This window comes from Gopherus evgoodei, unplaced genomic scaffold (genome assembly GCF_007399415.2).
Source record: "Gopherus evgoodei ecotype Sinaloan lineage unplaced genomic scaffold, rGopEvg1_v1.p scaffold_37_arrow_ctg1, whole genome shotgun sequence".
Classification (NCBI taxonomy): Eukaryota; Metazoa; Chordata; order Testudines; family Testudinidae; genus Gopherus; species Gopherus evgoodei.
Genome location: NW_022060049.1, coordinates 2,969,678 through 2,985,506, shown reverse-complemented (window position 1 = coordinate 2,985,506; position 15,829 = coordinate 2,969,678). Strand labels below are relative to the sequence as shown.

At 47.9% G+C, this 15,829-nt stretch overlaps 1 protein-coding gene across 9 annotated transcripts in view; it reads right to left on the bottom strand.

Moving 5' to 3' along the window:
* Window positions 1-15,829, bottom strand: part of EVI5L (ecotropic viral integration site 5 like) — a 97,974-nt gene that overhangs the window by 62,036 nt on the left and 20,109 nt on the right. For 7 of the 9 annotated variants that reach the window (XM_030545342.1, XM_030545349.1, XM_030545341.1 and 4 more), the window contains exons 3-7: window positions 11,602-11,791; window positions 10,966-11,190; window positions 6,870-6,944; window positions 5,599-5,724; window positions 801-944 (exon numbers count right to left, since the gene is read on the bottom strand). In XM_030545342.1, coding sequence (XP_030401202.1) covers window positions 801-944; window positions 5,599-5,724; window positions 6,870-6,944; window positions 10,966-11,190; window positions 11,602-11,791 — 760 coding nt within the window. Of the gene's footprint in view, window positions 1-800; window positions 945-5,598; window positions 5,725-6,869; window positions 6,945-10,965; window positions 11,191-11,601; window positions 11,792-15,615; window positions 15,684-15,829 lie in introns of all 9 variants that reach the window. The other 2 variants (XM_030545348.1, XM_030545347.1) reach the window with 2 other exon arrangements.

Sequence of the window (15,829 nt, the reverse complement as noted above, 5' to 3'; positions counted from 1 at the left end):
CTCAGGGAGGGCAAACAACTAACTTGTGGAAAATGGGAATATGCAAATACCTCATCCTGAGTGCAGGTCTGGTCAGCTAGACCTAGGGTGACCAGATGTCCCGACTTTATAGAGAATCCCAAATTTGGGGTCTTTTTCTTATATAAACTCCTATTACCCCCCACCCTTGTCCCGATTTTTCACATTTGCTCTCTGGTCACCCTAGCAAGACTCCTCAGCTCAAGAAGCCTGACTAGGACTTATCTCCCCACAACTCCACGTGTTGCAGTTTGGCCACCGCTAGCATAGAAATGACTCCAATTTACACACACAACAGCTAGCCACACACATATGGTCCAAGGATACTTCAGCCAATAGGGCCAGACTCAGTGAAGTGCAGTATAGGGCTCCTGTCACTAAGCAATTCCCCTTGTTGGTCCATCAGGGCTAATCATTAGACGAGATTACACTGAAAATCAGCAGTCGCCCAAGAACAAGAGAGATTCAATGGGAGTCTGGGGTGCTCAGTGTCACTGGAAAAAAGAAAATCAGGACACAGGTTTTTAAACACGTCAAGCACTGTGTAGCAGGGAAACCCCTTTCTTATTTTACAAGGCAGCCTAAGCAAGATCTAATGACGTTCTTCTATTCAAGCAGAAAATGCAGCTGGTGTCTTTTTAAAATGATTTATCTTGTTCTTAATTAATCCCTCCCAGATGCTGGCATCGTTGCCTTTGAACACTGCACTGAGAAAAGCAATATCAGAATTCCCTGTGAGCCTATACTCATGCCCCCAGTCGTCCTGGAATAAAGCACTTTACCTCATACATGAAGATGTCAAACACTCGGGTGGCAACAGGCAAAGGGAAGGTCGTGAGGAAGAGGGTGAGAAACCAGGATGATGAGTACATGGAGGTGAGGAAACTCTGGGAGCGAAAGTGGATGTTCAGCTCAGGCAGCTGCTCCTAAATATGAGAAAGACATAGCAGATATTTTACTACCGCTGATAATTACAGCCAACTGGGTCCCACCATCCCCTCTGGGCTATGGGAGTCTCTTGGCCAGAGGAGGCTCTCAACTGTTAGAGCTAAGAATTCCATCGCAGGAACCAATTCCATTAACAGCCCCGGTCTTCTCTAACACTCCCAGGGGAATCTGGAAAGGAGCCAGACTTCTCCAGCCTGGATTCACAGACCATTATGTGCACAGAGAAACCACTGGCCAGTCCCCCATACTGAGGCCTGGTCTACACTACGCGTTCATACCGATTTTAGCAGCGTTAAACTGATTTAACGCTGCACCCGTCCACACAATGAGGCCCTTTATATTGATATAAAGGGCTCTTTAAACAGATTTCTGTACTTCTCCCTGACGAGAGGAGTAGCGCTGAAATCAGTATTGCCATATCAAATTAGGGTTAGCGTGGCCGCAAATCAACAGTATTGGCCTCCTGGCGGTATCTCACAGTGCACCACTGTGACCGCTCTGGACAGCAATCTGAACTCGGATGCACTGGCCAGGTAGACAGGAAAAGCCCCGCAAACTTTTGAATTTCATTTCCTGTTTGCCCAGCGTGGAGAGCTCACCAGCACGTGACCACGCAGAGCTCATCAGCACAGGTAACAATGCAGTCTCCTGAGAATCGAAAAAGAGCTCCAGCATGGACCGCACGGGAGGTACTGGATCTGATCGCTATATGGGGAGAGGATTCAGTGCTAACAGAACTCCGTTCCAAAAGACGAAATGAAAAAACATTTGAAAAAATTTCCAAGGCCATGATGAAGAAAGGCCACACCAGGGACTCAGTGCAGGGCAGACTGAAAGTTAAGGAGCTCAGACAAGCCTACCAGAAAACCAAAGAAGCAAAAACGGAAGATCCGAGGCAGGGCCGAAAACATGCCGCTTCTACGTTGAGCTGCATGCAATTCTAGGGGGGGTCTGCCACCACTACCCCACCTGTGTCCGTGGATTCCGAAGGTGGAGGTGGTAATCTCAGCCATGACTGAGGATTCTGCGGATGGGGAAGATGAGGAGGAGGAAGGAGGACGACAGGCTTGCAGAGAGCACACAGCACTCCATTCTCCCCAACAGCCAGGAGCTTTTTCTCATCCAGATGGAATTACCCTCCCCGCCCTCCCAAGCCAGTAGCCCAGACAATGAAGCCATGGAAGCGACCTCTGGTGAGTGTACCTTTGTAAATACAAAACATGGTTTAAAAGTAAGCGTTTTTTAATGATTGATTTGCCCTGAGGACTTGGGGTGCATTCGCGGCCAGTTATTGAAAAAGTTTGTTAACATGTCTGGGGATGGAGTGGAAATCCTCTAGGGAGTTCTCCTGGAGGTACTCCAAAAGCCTTTGCAGAAGGTTTCTGGGCAAGGCAGCCTTATTCTGTCCACCATGGTAGGACACTTGACCACTCCATGCATATAGCAAGTAGTCTGGTATCATTGCATGACAAAGCCTAGCTGCGTATGGTCCCGATGATTGCTGGCATTCAAGCAACATCCTTTCTTTATCTCGTTGTGTTATCCGCAGGAGAGTAATATCGTTCATGGTAACCTGGTTGAAATTCAGGAATTTAATTAAGGGCACAGAGATGGCCATTCCTACTGGGCTGTTTGCCTCTTGCTTAAAAGAAATCCTTCCTTGCAGGTAGCCAAGCGGGGGGAGGAGGAGGAATGGCGCTGAGCTTTTTAGTGTTTGGCTAGCAGGGATCTTCCCTGCTACCAGCCATGCGGCGCGGGGGGGGGAGGGAGGGAGGTGATTAGCAGTGATCTTCCATGATACCAGCCACGCGGTGGGGGGAGGGCTAAAGCGATCATCCCAGAGAATTGGATGGGGGGGGGGTTCTGCTGCTGCACGTTAACAGGAAAGAAGCACTGAATGGGATTTGCTTGGTATTTGGGAAAGGAGGGCATGTGTATACGAAGTCTGCAGAAGCCAAAAGACAATGGCTTACCATGGCCGCATGCAAGCTGAATTCTGATGCCGGGACCTGCGTCTGTGAGATCTCCAACACCAGAGCCGCAGGCACTCAATATTAAGATGCAAAATGCGACCTTGTAGTGAAATCACATGTGCTATGTAAGGTGAATAGTGTTGTTCACCGTGAAAGAGTATAAGCATTGTCCTGTAAAATGTATCTTTTTAAATACTTCTCTTCCTTTTTTCCCCTCCCTCATGCAGCTGCAAATTTTTCAAGCCTTCCTACTCCATCCCGAAGGCTATCTCAGATCAGGTGGCAGAAAAAAAAGACGCGAGACGAAATGTTCTCGGAAATCATGGAAGTGACCTGCAACGAAAGAGCTCATCTGAATGAGTGGAAGGACGTGATAGCAAATTATAGGAAAGATGCCAGTGAACGTGAGAACAGGAGGGACCAACGTGAGGATAGGAGGAACGAACGTGAGGAGAGGTGGCGGCAGGAAGATCAGTGGTGGCGGGATGCAACACTGGGGCTGCTGCGTGATCAAACTGACATCCTCTGACGTCTGGTGGAGCTTCAGGAAGAGCAGCAGGGTCACAGAGTGCCGCTGCAGCCCCTGTGTAACCACCTTCACCCCTCACCATGTTCCATATCTTCCTCACCCAGATGTGTAAGAACGCGTGGGGGAAAAGCTTTGTGCACCCGCCCACTCCACCCCTGTGGACAGCCCAACCAAAAGGCTGTCATTACTTTGAAATTTTTTTAGTGGCCTTTTCCTTCCCTCCTGTCCTCCTCCCAAACCACACTCGAGCTACCTTGTCATTTCTCTCCCTCTTTTTATAATGACTTTTAATAAAGAATACATGATTTTTAAACGATAGTGACTATTTCCTTAAGCAAGCTGTAATCGAAGGGGGAGGGTGGGTTGCTTACAGGGAATGAGTCAATCAAGGGGGGCGTTCATCAAGGGGAAACAAACACAACAGTCACACCGTACCCTGGCCCGTGATGAAACTCGTTTTCAAAGCTTCTCTAATGCGCACCGCTTCGTGGTGTGCTCTTCTAATTGCCCTGGTGTCTGGCTGCGTGTAATCAGCGGCCAGCTGATTTGCCTCAGCCTCCCACCCTGCCATAAAAGGTCTCTCCCTTACTCTCACAGAGATTGTGGAGCACACGGCAAGCAGCAATAACAATGGGGACACTGGTTTGGCTGAGGTCTGAGCGAGTCAGTAACGTTTGCCAGCGAGCCTTTAAACGGCCAAATGCACATTCTACCACCATCCTGCACTTGCTCAGCCTGTAGCTGAACAGCTCCTGACTTCTGTCCAGGCTGCCTGTGTATGGCTTCATGAGCCATGGCATCAAGGGGTAGGCTGGGTCCCCCAGGATAACTATAGGCATTTCAACATCCCCATCTGTTAGTTTCTGGTCTGGGAAGTAATTCCCTTGCTGCAGCCATTTAAACAGAGTAGTGTTCCTGAAGACACGAGCATCATGAACCCTTCCTGGCCATCCCACGTGGATGTTGGTGAAACGTCCCTTGTGATCCACCAGTGCTTGCAGCACCATGGAAAAGTACTCCTTGCAATTTACGTACTGGGTGCCCTGGTGCTAAGATAGGGATATGGGTTCCATCTATCGCCCCACCACAGTTAGGGAATCCCATTGCAGCAAAGCCATCCACTATAACCTGCATATTTCCCAGAATCACAACCTTTTGTAGCAGCAGCTTAATGATTGCTTTGGCTACTTGCATCACAGCAGCCCCCACAGTAGATATTCCCACTCCAAATTGATTCCCAACTGACCGGTAGCTGCCAGGTGTTGCAAGCTTCCAGAGGGCTATTGCGACTCGCTTCTCAACTGTGAGGGCTGCTCTCATCTTGATATTCTGGCGTTTCAGGGCAGGGGAAAGCAAGTCACAAAGTTCCATGAAAGTGCCCTTACGCATGCGAAAATTTCGCAGCCACTGCGAATCGTCCCAAACCTGCAAAACTATGTGGTCCCACCAGTCTGTGCTTGTTTCCCGGGACCAAAATCGGCATTCAGTGGCTAGAACCTGCCCCATTACCAGCAGGATCTCAAAGCACAGGGGCCCGGGGTGCTTTGAGAATTCTGTGTCCATGTCCTCATCACTCTTGTCACCGCTCTGCCGTAGCTGCCTTCTCCTCGCCTGGCTTTGCAGGTCCTGGTTCAGCACAGACTGCACGAGATGTTTACAACGTCCACGATTCCGGTCTTGATCTGAGCAAGGTCCATGCTTGCTGTGCTATGGCATTTGCACAGTTCACCCAGGAAAAAAGGTGCGAAATGGTTGTCTGCTGCTTTCATGGAGGGAGGGGTGAGGCTGTACCCAGAACCACCCGCGACAATGTTTTTTGCCCCATCAGGCACTGGGATCTCAACCCAGAATTCCAAGGGGCGTGGGAGACTGTGGGAACTATGGGATAGCTACCCACAGTGCAACGCTCCGGAAATTGATGCAAGCCTCAGTACATGGATGCACACTGCCGAATTAATGTGCTTAGTGTGGAAGCGTGCACTCGACTTTATACAATCTATTTTACAAAACCGGTTTATGTAAAATTGGAATAATCCCGTAGCGTAGACATACCCTTAGCCTGCTACTACTCTGGACCACATGACCTCATTGTCTAAGCTACTATCACTCTGGTCTCCTCACAGTATTTACCTGCAGCATGTACTCAAACTGGTAGATGCAGAGGCCCAGCTCAGCCATGCTGGGTTTGAATAGCTCTCGTAATCGATATTCCTGCATCAGTCGCACAAATACACAGAAAGCCTCTTCTTCAGGCATCTACAAGTTCAAAATGAGACAAATCCCACATTAGTCTCGCAACATAATCCGGCACAGAACCGCCCCAGAATGATGCTCTAACATAGATCAGAGAAACACTTGTTATGAGAGGTGGAGCAGCTTTAGGTAGAACAACACGTTACATTTGGGTTTGACTCTTGACACTTCTGGGCAGTGATCACATGGAAACAGCAGGAAAATAGCTTGATCAGCGACTGCTTACATAAAACACATTCCCAGTGGAGAATGTAATCCCACTCACACACTTACTAGTACCTTACCATGCTGGGCCGTCTTCTCCCCAGTAGGTCTACATTGATTTTGTGTGTCATTTGTACAGAGCATACAGTAAATTTATGCTGGACTTTACAAACAGATTAGTCTGATCCAGAGAGGTTCTAAAAAGGTGAAAGGGAGGCCCAATGACTTTTCTCCACCCACCCCCTTTCATTCCAACTTTAGGGATCACTAGTGTGAGATAAGGGTCAAAACAAGCACAGAGGAAACAAAGGAATATTCAAAACACTTGCCAAGTGGTTTGCTGATTATGAGAGGAATCATCTAAATTCCTGGCCAGATGCATGAAGTGTGTTGATTCACCTGTGAAGTGTTTCAGAGGCATTTCCAGCAGGGCTTCATGACAAAACAAGTACTGTACTTAGCTTTTCTTCTTTAGAAGTCCTTCCTTAAAATCCTCCAACAGCATGTGCTTCACAGAGTGAGGTGGTGGATTTGGGCTTTTAAACAGGCTTAGCTCTGTTACACAAATGCAGGAAGGATGCCATATGGAAAATTTCTGTTCTCTAAAAAAAGGCACTCTGGCACCTGAGAGAGGACACTTTCCAGAAATAGCAGAGAACTAGAAACAAGTCAGCACAGCTCAAGCTGGCTCCATTCACAGTCCAGAAGGTCACTAACTCTGGTCCCAGGGTTTGCATTTGTACTGACAGCACAGTAAGCGGCAGGGGTCCTTTGAGTGAGCCATTAAACCAAGTCCCTTCTGCCAAGTCTCGGAGGGGCGGGAAGCTAAAGATCCTGTGGCATTTCCACAGCAATTAATTGAATTGGGAAGAGCTTTGGGCTAGCAACTTTGGTGGGATAGGTGCTGCATAATCTCATGCTACATGATCTCCACTCACACCAACCTGCATTAGCAGCAATCCGACGATGAATGCGCTGCCCTGACAATATCCAACCTCACGGTCCACTAGGGAATAGGCCTGAAAGAGAGAGTGCTTAAGTGTGACGCAGGCAGGGATGCGGTCTCTAGAGTCCTGCAGGGGAGCTAGAGAGCTCTGACGGAACATACTGAGACACAAGTGAAAATTACTTAGGAGAGCATAAGGGCAAGAAGTAAGGCAGGCCTACACAACTCGTAAAGCGGCGAGGGCTATATTACTTATTACTTCAAAGAAAACAGCTGAGGGCCGAAACCCCCCAGGCCCCACCAAACCACCCCCTAGTGCTGCCGACCACCCCACAGCCCTGCCTGGCCTGCAGAAACACCCCCCCACAGCACCACACAGCCCCCCCCAAACAAGTTCCCCCCAGCGCCACTCGCCTCGTGGAAACAAATCCTTTTTCCCCAGCGCCACCCCACTGAAACAGCAGTATTGAACCTTGGTAATATGTTATAGTGGGCCCCTAAGATAGTATAATTAAGGTCAAAGAAAACTGTCTTTTTGCTAGTTAAGTAGAATAAGATCTTCTCCCCACTTTGTAATCAATTGCCCTGGTGAATGAATGAGGTGTGACTGAGGAAGGCGTGGAAGGCAGCACCTCCAGACCGCTGCAACCCTTGGAGAGAGGATGGGAGTCAGCCCAGATCAGCAGAACAGGTCAGCGACCGACTCACCACTTGCCTCCTCAGCTCCCCTCCTCCTCCGCTGGCTCACCTGCCCCCTCGCCACTGCCTGCCCGCTCACCTCCTCAGCTCCCCCTACTCAGTCCCTGCCACTGCCTGCCTGCTCACCTCCTCAGTCCCCCGTCTCACCTACTCACCCCCCCCACACTGCCTGCCTGCTTGCCTCCTCAGCCCCCCCCACTCACCTGCCTCCCCACCTACTCACGCCCTGGCCACTGCCCACCCGCTCACCTCCTCAGCCCCCATCCCTCACCCGCTGCTTGCCTACTCACCGCCCCCGGGCTGCACAGTGAGCCCACGTGGACCGCATGTTGTGCAGGCCTGGAGTAAGCAACAAAACTAACGGTCATGGGGGTTGGAGGCCAGCGGAAAGAACTTGGGAGAGGATGCTGCTTTTTAGGACCAGGAAGTAGCTTAAGTGTTTCTGTGCAGCCCGCCCTTCCCCCCCAGCCCACACACATGCAGAGAAATGTATCTCAGATTAAATTGCCTGCCTACAATGTGCTCTCCTGTGCCCAGGGATTGCAGCCAGCAAACGTAGTGCTTTAAATACCATAAAGCTGCATTAACTGTCATAGCAGGGTCTGATAAGAAATAGAACTTATATCAACATCCAGTTACTGTCAGAAAGGCAACTGGGTAGAAAGAGTGCACTTGCCAAAACACACATGGAACATTTAACTGCAGCCACATGTACACCTCTACCCTGTTATAACGCGACCCGACAGAACACGAATTCGGATATAACGCGGTAAAGCAGAGCTCCAGGGGGGCGGGGCTGCACGCTCTGGCAGATCAAAGCAACAACGTGGTTTCACCTATAACACGGTAAGATTTTTGGGCTCCCAAGGACAGCATTTTATTGGGGCAGAGGTGTATTCTAATGAGAGTCCAGCCACAGAACCATAGCACAGACAGCTCGCTCTCTGCAGGTGCATAAGAATTGATTTCTTGGAATGTAATGAAGTTATCACTACAAATTTAAATTAAATCCACAAAAAACTTCAATGGAAGGGTGGGGACAATCTATGCCTTTCCCACAATAGTTATTCAAAGACATGAGAAAAAACTAAATAGAAAAGAACAAACAAGCAGAAGGTCATAATCAAAGATCAGGTCCCATTAACATTTAAAGGATTCCGTTCTCTGCTTAAGCCAGGCCCCTCACAGCCACTGATGAGAATGAGGAGTTGTGTCCCAGTAAGGGAAGAAACCTGCCTGCATAGCAAAGCAGCTCCAAGTCAGATTCTCAACCTGAAAGCTGAAGAGAATTGCTGTGAAATGCACATGGAGACAAAGCTTTATATTCCTAGCCTATCTAAGCTGCCCCGGGTAATGGTCAGTATGTTTGTGACTAAGGTATCATTTGTGATGCCATTAATGCAAGGCAGCCGCTGGGAGGTAAGGCTGAAAAAAATGGCTACTAAAGGACAGAAAGAAGAATGTGAGATGCTGTATTTACTGTCCCTCGAGGGCTCCCAGATAACAACTGCTCAATTCCCAGCACTAAGCTCATTAAGATTTCTGTAACCACCAGTGCTGGCAAACTCTCACTGGCAGGTGATGTTCAAGTGGGTTCTCCCTGCTTCCACCCTTGGCCCCAGTAACAGAGATTTTACAGTTGGAATTTACCAAACAATACTGTTCAGGCATGAGGCAGAATCCAGCTTGTTCTCCCATAGCTGGATTGGCTCCTTCAGGACTCTGCTGTTTCCACAGAAGTCTCAGATTTGTGTCAAGGCCACAGGAAATGAGCTTGTGGGCTCAACTGGTTTGTCGTAGACTACCGTGCACTCAGAAACCATCACTGCAATTGACCTTCTGATTGGGAGCCTCAGAGACAACTATGGGCTATGGAGACTGGATGACCCTGAAGTCCCTCGAGAGTCCTTCTCGAACAAGGCAGCATATTGGCAGGGGAAGTTTGTATGGTGGCTGCCCATGGGGTGTATCCCTTCTTGGTGAGAGAATATCTAGCTCTTCCACAGCACTTTTCATCATAGATCTCAAAGTGCTTTAGAAGACTTCAAACTCCAACACCTTTACATTCCAGAGGAATGGATGTGCTTTCATCCATTATTTAATAATTAAGACACTTTACCGATGTGCCACCAAAACCATAATTTCACCAGAGAAAACTGAAGAGCGTTAAACCACTGTATACAGCTCTCCACTGTATTTATGCAACAAGACATTAGAACGGACACCCAGGTTGTGGCAAAGGTCCTGAGATTGCAATGAGAAACATATTAAAAGGGTAATTGCCTCTCATTTCTCAGGTGTTTTATTAGCCCTCTCTTTCTAAGCCCATTTTCCTTATTTGAACATCGTTCATACTGTGTCTTTAACAGGCAAAAACACACTCAGAGTTTTAAGGGGAAAACATGCTGCAGTGATTTGCAGTCGATAGGGTGTTTTCATTTAATACGCCTTCACAGCTAGAAGTACAACTTGATGTACATGGTCCCTTCTTACACAATCTCCCTAAATCAGATGAAACTGACCAGTTACCCAGGTTCCTGTTAGGCCTGCAAGACCCATAAAGTTACAGCACAGCCAGCTGGATACAAGTCTTCCTCATCCTGTCAGACATCATTGGGGAGGATATGAGGGGTTGGAGGAAGAGAGTTCCCTGGCTGAAGTTGTCACTAGCTTCTCACTGATGGGTCAGGACACTATGAAAATGATGGGAAAGACAGATGGAGGATACTCTCTGGAGAATGCTCTGTAGCCCAGTTCTCTTGAAGTATTCAGTGATATCGACCCTCCAATATCTTTGATATATAGTCAATACAGGCTTTACACAAGAGAACCTCTCCAACCCCTTATTCTGTACATACCCACAGGTTTAATCTTCCCAGATCCTTCAGACAGTATCCCCTGCCTGGTGTTATTCCTCTAAGCATTCCCTTAGCAAGCAGCCCTTTCTCTGGCGCTCTCTCTCTCTCTCCCTCCTCCTGACTAGGAAGTACCTGTATTTTTTAGGGCCCAGACTCCTCTGACTCCTAGAATGCTTTGCTAAAGACTACTAATAGCCCAGGCTTCCTCCCCTGTTCTAACAGTGAGTGAAATGAGATGGATCACACCGTAACTTGAGGTAAGCACAAACTCTCTTCAGACAACTTCCTGGTAAGACTTGCTCCTTACAAGGCTTGGAGTTTTCACCTCCACCCCCATATGAAAGTTTACTCTGTCACAGACCTGGCGTTCAAAACAGTGAAATGGAATTTATGTAGCTTCCACTGAGTCACTTTTCTGACTGTAACCCACTCTGAGTGCAGTGCTTGCATCATATGCTGCCATGGCTCACATACACAGTCTGCTCATATGCTAGATACTGCCCTCCAATGTGACCATTACAGGTGGCTTCTTCTTACTTTCATGACGTTGAAAAGGACCTCTTGGCCTAGGCTGTCCTGTCCCTTGAAGAACTCATGCTCAGGATATGTGCGGGCTATATCCCTCCGGATCAACTTCTCGCAGGGGGAAGACATCTTCAGCAGCTCTGAATACTGGTTCTTGACAGGCATATCTGTGGCACTGCACAGCAGCTGCCATACGATGGCTCGAAAGTGGTGTGGGATTCCTTTCCGTATGAGCTCCTGGCGAAAAGCAAGGTATGGCAGATCATAAGGCAGCATGGGAGAATGTTTCAAAATCCTGGTATTTTATATGGCCCCTCTTTGTGCCGCACGGGGTGAGTGGAGTTCAATCCTCTGCATGAGCTTGTGCTGAAGCACTTGTGGGCAAGGGTTTGGGATGCTGCAGAGAGTCCTGAAAAGGGCCCATCCCTTCTCACTAGTGATTGAGAGGGACAGATATGGGAGTGAGTAGGAAAAGAATGTTTGTGGCTCTAACCCTGTCCTAGGACTTGCCAGAGAGGAAATCAAACCACCTTTGATCCTGAAAAGGATCTCAGGTTCTGCTGGGAAGGAGCATGGGGTGGGGGTGGGGATGGGGATGTCTGCGCTATCAGCCTCTCAATTTCTCACTAACCTGCCCCCTCTCCTCACCTTCAGCAGTTTCTCTTTCTTCTTCCGCCATTCGTCCCATTCATTGACAATCCTCCCCCATAGGATCCAGGTGTCCTCTTCGAGGTGGCTCAGGTTTGAGGAGGCTGAGGAGCTGGAGACTAAGGAGGAACCGCTGTTCCTGCGGGAGCCATTCATGGAGCGCATGGACTTGGAATCTGCTTCCAGCAGCCTGCAAGAGATGCCACCACCACGGTGAGACCAGAGCTACTGCCACCCCTTCCCAAGTTCCATGAAGCAAAGCCACAAGGGCAATAACCAGGCAACCATCCAAGGCACGCAGCTAGAGCACCAAGGGGACAGGCACCAGGAGTTACTCCTGGAGGAATTCTGCACCAAAAATTTAAAAATTCTGCAAAAGATTTATTTGCAAAATAACACTATATAATCATGCCAGTTTCAATTATTTCAGCAAGTATGTCTGTAACAATACAAACACGCAAAATTTTCCCCAGGAGTAGAGAGTTAAACTCCTACAACAACGCAGTTCCTGTTTCTCTGCCTCCTCCCCTATACAGCCCAGCCAGGGGGGCCAGACACCTCCCCTCCCCCCAGAGCCCAGCCATGTCCCATCCCAGTCCAGACACTCACACCCCCTCAGAGACCAACTGCAACCACCCCCATATCCAGTCTCACCCTCTACCCCCCTGGAGGCCAGCTGCAGGGCAACCCCCACACCCCAGACAATTACACTCTCTCCCCTCCAGAGCTCAGTTGCAACCTGCCCCCTAGCCCAGACACATACACTGCCTGCCCTCTAGAGGCCAGCTGTGGGTGCCCCGCCCCAGCCCAGGCATTCACACCCTCTACCCCTACAGCACAGGGATCCAGAAGGATAAACAGCCTGATGTTGGGTCCCAGGCTTGCACAGTTTCCAGCGCATCGCTGCCTCCTTCCTTTAGGGCTTGCAGGGAACCTTCCAGTTTCCTCCCCTTGTCTTGTCTTCTGTTTGTGAGCTGAGCTCTGCCAGGTCCAGCAGCCCCTAGCTGCGGCTAGCAGCACTGCAGTCCATTTTGGGTGGGGGGGGGTTGAGAAAATTCTGCATGCAAAATTAATTTCTTCAAAATTCTGCATTTTGCAGTGGTGCAGAATTCCCTCAGGAGTACGGAGTACAACCAGAGGACAGAGCAAACCCTCTGTACTCCTGTGGGAGGATCTTAGAATCCGTCAATTTCCAATTTAAGCTCTTTAACTCTTCTCGTCTTCTGTTTCAAAGGAAGATACCAACCTTTAAATACAGTCAGAATTAACTGGCAACGTGAACTCCAGCATGTCACCTTTTGCAAGTCACTTTAATAATCTGTTTTGATGCCCCTCTTAATCTAGCTGGGGGGGAAGGGGAGGCTATTCAGCACATTACTACTTTCAAAAATAGATTAAATGTAAACCTTAATGTTACGTTGTTAGAATACACCACATTAAAGTTTACATTTCATAAGGGAAAGAATAAACTGACATCAGCCTATGTACAACACAGCCAAGTTCACTTATTCCTGGGCCCGTGATCTGACAACCCTAATGCTAGGGGCCTTTGCATTTCATTGCCTAGGAAAACAGAAGTCTGGAGTTAATCAGTGAACATACTTTCCACGCTCCTCTGTGGCTTTATGTATTCTTGCTCCACTGCTGAACTCTCATGTCCTGGCCTGAAGGAATTCTGATCAAACTTAAAACTTTGAAAAACTGCCTTTGGGTGGAGATCAAACTAGAAGGTATCAGACTAAAAGGTGAATGATTCAGAAAGTGATGACCCTCGACAGGGTGTTATGGTAACTGAAGATATCTGGAGACCATATATAGGAGATCTGAGCAAGAATCAGAAGAAGAATCAGGGCTCCTTTCACTCTGTGTGTCCATGGCACTTAGCACAATTGGGCTCCAACCCTGGCTGGGGCTACTGTAACATTAAAATCATTATTCCCTTCTGATGCCACCACATGGCCATTTAATATAATTGCAGGCTATGTGGTGTAAATCGGCATAGCTCTACTGAAGTCAATAGCAACAGGGCAATTTAAATCAGCTGAAATTCTGGCCCTACATTTCAGGATACCCAAGTGTTTTACAGAGTGTTGCTGTAGCTACATTGGTCCGAGGAGATTAGAGAGACAAGGTGGGTGAGGTAGCAAGACCAACTTGCATTGATGAGAGAGACAAACTTTCGAGCTTACACAGAGCTCTTCTTTGGGTGTGGGAAATTTAAGCAAATTCATAACTTTGCAAAACACAAACAAAATCATGGATTGAACGGACACTGGATTTATGGTTTATTACAACTCCTATCCCCCATGACTGGAGAGGTGTAAACAGGCCACTTCACCTTGAATGGTCCCTTGAAATGTGTTTACTGCTTGTGCTAAACAATCTGGTCCACCTTGTATTTAACTGTGACATTCTGACTACATTTCCGAGATCTTAAGGAGAACTCTGTGTAAGCTCGAAAGCTTCTCTCTCACCAACACAAGTTGGTCTTATTACCTCACTCAACTTGTCTTTCTTACAAGGAAACTGAAAGGCAAAGCAAGAAGAGAGCTCTTAATCTTTCAGAGAAATGCTACCACCCCTGGGATGGGAAACAGCCTGCGTTTAACAGCACACAGCAACACCATGTTACAAGTTTAGGACAGGAAATGAAGATGAGCTAAATTAAACTGCACAGGGAATTTTAAGCATGCAAGATACAGTAACCCAATTTGTAATCTGGCCAGGACAAAAGAGGTATCACCCACGCTCTTGCTAGAATTACCATTGATCTGCAGCCACCACAAGCAGACAGGACCTCTGCTTTCCATTTCATCTGAAGACAGAGTCATTGTTCAAAGCTGCTGGACTCTTATCAGGATTCTGCATTTTCCCTCCAGTCACTCAGACAATACAGCTTAGAGCTGGTTGTGTTTCCTTTTAAACATTCAGCAACTAAAAATCAGATGTGCTCAGGGACACCCAGGTGCGCCCCCGCAGAGCAATTAGAGAGGGAAGGAAATCTACAACTGAGCTACAGAGTCAGATGCCTACTGGGGAAGAAATGGGCAATGAAAGTGGCTTTTGTTATCTGCAGCACAAGCTAGGGCTGTGTAGAGTGACTTCCTGATTTGAGACTAATAGTTACCCTTACTATAGTATTAAACTCAGCAATGAACCTGAACAGAAAAGGAGTCTCCCTTTCTAAAAATTCTCAACGTCACTTTAAGAAAAGTCACCTTCTTGATTAAAACAATGTGGCATATTATGGGGCTGAGTGGGACACAGAGAAGCAGAATGGAGGCAGTTTCAGTGCCCAGGGGATACAGTATAGTTTCAGGGGACATTCTAAAAGATGAGAAAGGGTATTGATTCTCGTGCCCTTCTGAATATGAATTCATCCTACCAACAGCTGCACCTTTCTGCTTTCAAGTTCAGCTGGCAAGGGTTGGCTGTCATTTTTTGATTCAGTGTCATCTAATCATGGACTGATTGATTGGCTGCTGAGGAACAGGGAGAGGGAAGTCTGAGGAAACAGATGATCAGTACCTGACAAAGTCAGTGTCCCCCATTCTCTTCCTCACACCGTGCAATTCCTCCCCCTCCCCACCACAAACTGCATCCCCCAGATGTCACCCTGTTGATAGGAACCTCCTCCAGCAGCATCCTTGCCATAGCGCAATCAGAGATCTAGAAGCATTTGCTTTTGTGGTCTGGATTCTTTAAGACAGAGAATCATTGACTGAATTGTTTGCTAGAGTCCCTTCCTGCTACAGGGGGAAGATTAGTCTCCCACTCCTGATGAAAGGAAGGAAAATGGCATTTATGGGGTCAGGGCTGGAACTATGCAAAGCCAACAGACACCGATTCCAAGGCTAAAAGGCACCATTGTGATCACCTAGTCTATGACCTGTGTTATACAGGAGGTCAGAACTTCCTCAAAGCAACTCTGGTGCCCTCAGAATGGTTTTATCAGAACAGACCTCACTAACGAAACCATTCATTTTACATTCAGGAGAAAAAAAAAAATCTCACCTGGAGAATGAGAAGAGGCCTGGGGATGGAACTCAGGTTGGCAGTGGGACCATTGTGCTGTGTTGATACTGTGTGCACATACAGGGATTCACATTAGTTCTCATGGGGTATAGTGCTGGGCCCTTGGTCAGAATCTCCTGTTAGCAGGATATGCTTCTTGCCAAGGCAGAGTAGAAGATAATCAATTACTTGCTTAATTCATCTCCACTACAAG